This window comes from Halichoeres trimaculatus, unplaced genomic scaffold (genome assembly GCF_033239565.1).
Source record: "Halichoeres trimaculatus isolate MK-OKI-2021-1 unplaced genomic scaffold, fHalTri1.1 fHalTri1_scaffold_18, whole genome shotgun sequence".
In the NCBI taxonomy this organism is placed as follows: Eukaryota; Metazoa; Chordata; class Actinopteri; order Labriformes; family Labridae; genus Halichoeres; species Halichoeres trimaculatus.
The window spans coordinates 7781737-7787928 of record NW_027437196.1 but is presented as its reverse complement, the minus strand read 5'-3'; the positions used below and the strand labels follow the sequence as shown (position 1 = coordinate 7787928).

Sequence of the window (6192 nt, the reverse complement as noted above, 5' to 3'; positions counted from 1 at the left end):
TCCTATAATGCATGATGACAATTACATTAATTGTACATTAACAGCTGTTTCCTAATTCATTCAATTCTTTCAGAGAAAATCAGAGATGGCTCATCAAACCTGAAGAGCAAATAAACCACTGAATAAACAGAAATGTTGTGGTGCCAGAATAAAATTTCAAAGCAGTCAGGAGTGTTCATAACACAATAACTTTATTAACAACATACAGAGACTGAGCGAACTTTTGTGTTTGTCCTCATTGGTTACTTCTTTTGAGCGGGGATGTCGTCCCTCTCTGCTGTGAATACTTCGATTTCCTTGATGATCCTGTTTGCAATAATGTCGTTGTTTGCTGACATCATCCTTCGAGACATCAAGTCGAAAGGTCCCCCTGAATCGACAAACATAGCCTAAATCCAGAGCAGTTCAATCCAATAATTTTGCTTTTATCTGGTTTGATATGAAATCATACTCACCATCAACGTCCAGGAGTATCCCTCCAGCTTCTCTCACAATAACCGCTCCAGCAGCGATGTCCCAGCAGTGGATGCCGATCTCAAAGAAGGCCTCGACGGCACCGCAGGCGACCAGACACATGTTGGTGGCAGCTGTTCCCGACCCACGGAGTCTGTACGGAAAAACAAGTAAATAAAAATAAGATACAGAAAATATAAACTAGATGCATCAAAGTCATTTTTCAAATGAGAAAGAAACAAACCATCACAAAACACGAGCAAAATTAGTAGAGTCCAATCAGAGACAACCGTGAGCATTTGTCAGGTCAACAGCAGAAGCTAGGAGCAGCTCTTAAAGCTTCTTTGTGGTCATTTTACAGGGTTCAGAAACATTACAAATATTTTTAAAAAAGTTAATTTATGAAATTCAAACTTGCAAATAAAAACTGATTTTCTGTTTCACCCTTTATACAAGAGTTACGGCTGTAAAAAGTGTTGAATAAAAAAAATTGAACACACACACAAAGACAAAGCCATCTATGCTTTAATCCATATCCCACAACACTTTATTAGGTACACCTGTCCAACTGCTTGTTAGCGCAAATTTCTAATCAGCCAATCACATGGCAGCGACTCAACACATTTAGGCACATGGTCAAGATGATCTGCTGCAGTTCAAAGAGAGCATCAGAATGAGGAAGAAAGGTGATTTAAGGGACTTTAAACGTGGCATGGTTGTTGGTCTGAGTATTTCAGAAACTGCTGATCTACTGGGATTTTAACCCACAACCATCTCTAGGGTTTACAGAGAATGGTCCCAAAAAGAGAAAATATCCAGTGAGCAGCAGTTCTGTGGGACAAAATGCCTTGTTGATGCCAGAGGTCAGAGGAGAATGGACAGACTGGTTGGAGCTAATAGAAAGGCAACAGTAACTCAAATAACCACTGGTTACAACCGAGGTCCGCAGAAGAGCATCTCTGAACACACAACACGTCCAACCTTGAGGCAGATGGGCTACAGCAGCAGAAGACCACACCGGGTGACCCTCCTGTCAGCTAAGAACAGGAAACTGAGGCTACAATTCACACAGCAACACCAAAACTGGACAATAGAAGATTGGAAAAATGTTGCCTGGTCTGATGAGTCTGGATTTCTGCTCCACATTCAGATTGTAGGGTCAGAATTTGGCGTCAACAACATGAAAGCATGGATCCATCCTGCCTTGTATCAACGGTTCAGGCTGCTGCTGGTGTAATGGTGTGGGGGATATTTTCTTGGCTCACTTTGGGCCCCTTAGTACCAACTGAGCATGGTTTAAAGCCCACAGCCTACCTGAGTATTGTTGCTGACCATGTCCATCCCTTTATGAGCACAGTGTACCCATCTTCTGATGGCTACTTCCAGCAGGATAACGCTCCATGTCATAAAGCTGGAATCATCTCAGACTGGTTTCTTCAACATGACAATGAGTTCCCTGTACTCAAATGTCCTCCACAGTCCCCAGATCTCAATCCAATAGAGCACCTTTGGGTCAGTCTGTCTCTCTTTTTGAATTTCCCTCTGTCAGATATTCAGCCTGGTCTTGCTCGTTATCTGCATCGATGATCTGATTGGCTATTTCTTTTTTTGTCAATTTTCAGCTTGAAATCATTTTTAGTTTCTCGGCTCTGTTGCTCTGTCACTTACCCGTGCACTGGGATGCAGAGGATCTTCTGCATTGTGGAGAAGATCTTCTTTACTTTGTCCGGGCTCCTGTCAGTCCCGTGCTCAGAGATGATAATGGATTTGTGGATATCTGCAATTTTAGCAGGTCAGAAGGGTAATTATTACTGAGTGTGTGATTAAAAGTGTGGCTGTAAATGTCACACATGCTGAACATGTTTCATGCATTTATCCTGACAGAAACAGGCGTATCTTACCTTTAACATCAGACACTGTAATTTTTTCATCGTCACAGAAAGCTCCCATCCCCTTCCTCGCTTTGTACATCTTGTCTTCAAAGCAGCTGTATATCACACCAAACTCCAACTGAAAGAAAAATATAAATTAATCAGCTTGTTTGTTGTAAATAGGGACTGGTTTCCTTTAAACATTTTTGTTTGACTTTACATACCTCTTTGTTGACGGCAAAGGCGATGGAAACAGCCACAAAGGGGAATCTACAAGAAAGTGGTTTGAAAATGAAAAATACAATAAACACAAAAAAGTAGAAGCTTATTATCCAGGCATTAGGATTTCAGTGCAGTGGAAATAGCTAGCTAGCTAGATTAGCAAATTCTTATTCATCAGGCTAGGTGTTTACTGCGCTTACAGGTCAAAGGTAAGCTAACAGTAGCCTAGCTCTAGCTTTAAATTCAGTGTCCACTCACAAAAGTGCTATAAGGTGATTTTTTTAAGTTTCTTAGAATTGCTGAACTACTGATAGCAAGAAGACTTATCAGATAAATTTGCTGGAAAGATGCTAGCTTTTAAAATATATCTTACAATATGTCTAAAAAAAAGATTTAGCATATTAGCTGAAATGCTAAACTGCTGCTTCCAACCCAGATTTGATAAGTAAAGCGAATATTTATGCTTGGCTAAGCTCATTAGCAAGCTACTCTACGACCTCACTAAAACAGTTAGCTGTTTTAGCTAACTGACTCAGCAGTTTTGCTGTGCGTGGTTTCTGACCATCAAACTCAAAAACTCAAAGATGTAACTATTCCTGAATGCATGTGTTTTCTTAATTAAAGCTAATTTTGACTTCTGCTAAAACTTTTGGCTGTTTTTGATTTGTTCAAAGTCGATCTGTTAGCACAGAAAGTAGCTTTAGCTTACCCATGGACAAAGTTTGTTGTTCCATCCACTGGGTCAATGATCCATGTGGGTTTTTTGGTCAGGATACACGCCTCCCCCTTTGCGACGGACTCCTCTCCAATGAAACTGCATCACACAAGAACTAATGAGCCTCTTTGTTGATTTCACTCTCTTATTTTGAACACTTCAAGGACACAACGATCAAAACATGTGTGTCTGTCTCACCAGTGTGTGTCTTCTCCAAACTCTTCTTTCAGAGCACCGATGATGATTTTCTCCACTCGCTCGTCGGTTTTTGTGACCAGGTCTACGGTGGAGGATTTCGTACTGACTTTAATTTCACTATCTGCTGCTTTCCTGATTACCTGAAAGACACGCAAAACATCATCATCACTTCTGTGAAATTCTCCAAAACACTCTGCAAGACTTGTATAAGAAAACTAGACAATCATGTTTAAGTCTGTGCAAACAGTCAAAATCATAGACTGTAAAAAAAAATGGACGTCCACGTGCTCGGCTCAGAGCGAGGTTTCCCCATAAACTTCTCCCCCTGTTGGCTGGCTGCAGTAAAGGTTAAAAAATCCAGCTTCCCAGTCATTCCAGATGGGCTGTGGTCAAACTTTGGTAAATTAATTTTCCTGGTAGAAATGTTTCTCAAGTCCAATCGTTGTGGTGATTTTAAGATATCATTTGGCTGCCTTGTATTCAAGTCCTTTTTTTCTGAAAAGTTTCGTTTTAATTAGTTATAAGAGGTAAAAAACGAGGCTTTACGTAACATTTAACCATGATTGACAGCTGCCGTTCTCGTGTATTTTTTTACAGGAATTGTAAAATATGTCAAGAAGTAGAAACAAGAAATGATTAGACTCTCGAAAAAAAAAATATATATATATGTATATTATTTTTGTCACACAGCTCCGCTCAGATTCTCCCAGAATCCCTCATCGCCTATACTGCTACAATGGCTGCGCCTGTGACGGATGAATTTTGGCTCCAAAACCATACAATGATAAATTACAAACCACGCTGTCCAATCTATATACAGTCTATGGTCAAAACTAGGCAAGTTTTTTTATTAATTTTTAATAATAAATTTATTTATTAAATTTATTAAGATAAAAGAACCAAAAATGAGTCCTGAGTCGCTTGTAAAAGGTAAAAATATTTCTTTTTAAAATGAGAAAATTTTCCTTATTGTAACATTTTTCAAAAGCTAATACATATATATATATATATATATATATATATATATATATATATATATATATATATATATATATATATATATATATATATTTTTTTTTTTTTCTTAGTTCATCGGGTTGTTGTTTTTTTCAATTTTAGCAACTTAAGCTTTTTATGGACTTATAAGGTGAATATAGCATACATTAAGTCTGATAACTCACTATTTATTTATTTTATCCCTGCTCCTTCTCTTTCTTTTTTCATTTATTTAGAATCAATTATTTACAAGAATTTATACATATTATTAATTTGTAATTTAACAACTGAGTAATTCTTGATTTCATGTTTTTACAAATTTATGCAGAGGAAAATAAATAAGTTAATTAAGATAAATCTAAAAGAAAATAAATAAACAAGAAAAAAATGAGAAAATGAGAAAAAAAAATTATGAGTAATAGAATGACAAAATTCCCCGCCAAGTTTAGATTTTTTGCAGTGTAACACAAAAGTACCTACCGCTCCAGCTTTTCTTGCCACATCGACAGCAACTTCATATGCTCTCTGCCATTCATCTGCCATTGTTCGTGTATGAAGAGTTACCTAGGAGAGCCTGTGAAATAACCCTGAAAACAAAATTTGCATAAGTGTCTCAGTGGCGCTTCTATTCACTATAATGTAAAATTGTGAAATACTCAGAGCATGCATGTTATGAAAGCCTGTAACGCCCTGTCTTCTCACTACCTGAACCTGCTTGACACATTTCCCTTACGAGAGTTATGCAACACTTCCTAAACTGTCTGTTCTGCTATGATTTTATCATCACCGCAGGTTGAAGTAACTGTGATTAAGACAGAGGGCGTGGGTTTAAAATGTGTCCACACAAACTAACCTTTACATAACTACAACTGTAGACATATTTCATTCATACTTTGGCCATCAACACTTTTTTAAATACTTTTGTAAACACATATATTCCTATTTGTGGAGCAGGTACATTGAAAAAACTGAATTCTTGCAAACTTTGTTTCACCCAAAGATGTAAATCGCTTAAATATCCTTATTAAATCATAGTTAATCCAACAAAACAGATTTCAAAAAGCTGTTTGGCACCGGTAAGGCAGATTTGACAAATAGCACATGGGCGTAACCCACATCCTCATCCTACAACTGCGTGTTCCTTATAAATATGGCACCACTGAAAAGACAAACAGTCTTTCCAGTGGCATAACAATAATTGTACTATAAGTTGTACTTCTGTCTTTCAGCAAGGACTGCTTCATCATAATTTCTTCCTTATGGGAGTCTGTCAGTGATACGTTATGCAACGGTCAGATGTTAAAAAAAAAAGACTTCAAAACATTGCTGCATCCTGTGACAGTGTTACACTGCAAAAACTGAAATCAATGCAAGACTTTATGTTGTAAAACATAGATATTTGGTTAGATTTCAGTTTTTGCAGTGTAACATCATAGCAGTGTTTGAAACTCTTCTTTTACCCCACACTTCTGAGTTACTCATTAAAACATCCATACAAGGATGGAAAACATGATAAAACAGTCCTACCTGGATGTGGCTTGTGTAAATAGAACGTAAACGCTTTCTAAAATGTCATTTTTTGCAGTGTAAACACACATTAATATAATGCATAAGCTCTCAAACGTTGGTGACTTTACCTGGTGAAGCTGTCAGATGTTGCTCCTTCTTTGGAAAAACTTCTCTCTGAGTTGTTTCATTGAGAGCGATGAGGCAACCTTAAAAGCTGGCATGTTAGTG

At 37.5% G+C, this 6192-nt stretch overlaps 1 protein-coding gene across 2 annotated transcripts; it reads right to left on the bottom strand.

The window, feature by feature from the left end:
• Positions 1 to 231: 231 nt before the first annotated feature.
• Positions 232 to 6192, bottom strand: LOC141807509 (inositol monophosphatase 1-like). Of its 2 annotated transcripts, none has more exons than XM_074693588.1 (9): positions 6093 to 6192; positions 4936 to 5042; positions 3460 to 3599; positions 3256 to 3360; positions 2549 to 2594; positions 2355 to 2463; positions 2122 to 2230; positions 456 to 607; positions 232 to 370 (listed from the first exon to the last, which is right to left on the bottom strand). In XM_074693588.1, the coding sequence occupies exons 2-9, from the start codon at positions 4996 to 4998 to the stop codon at positions 243 to 245; spliced, it is 852 nt and encodes a 283-aa protein (XP_074549689.1). In that variant the 5' UTR covers positions 4999 to 5042; positions 6093 to 6192; the 3' UTR covers positions 232 to 242. The 2 variants fall into 2 exon arrangements, with proteins under 2 accessions (XP_074549689.1, XP_074549690.1); XM_074693589.1 differs by having other exon boundaries at positions 4936 to 5029; positions 6093 to 6149.

Coding starts and splice junctions, on each gene's coding strand:
- LOC141807509 (XM_074693588.1), bottom strand. CDS start 4,998: ATGGCAGATGAATGGCAGAGAGCATATGAAGTTGCTGTCGATGTGGCA. Junction 3,600..4,935: donor TGGCAAGAAAAGCTGGAGCG/GTAGGTACTTTT, acceptor CGTGTCTTTCAG/GTAATCAGGAAAGCAGCAGA. Junction 2,464..2,548: donor CCTTTGCCGTCAACAAAGAG/GTATGTAAAGTC, acceptor TTTTTCTTTCAG/TTGGAGTTTGGTGTGATATA.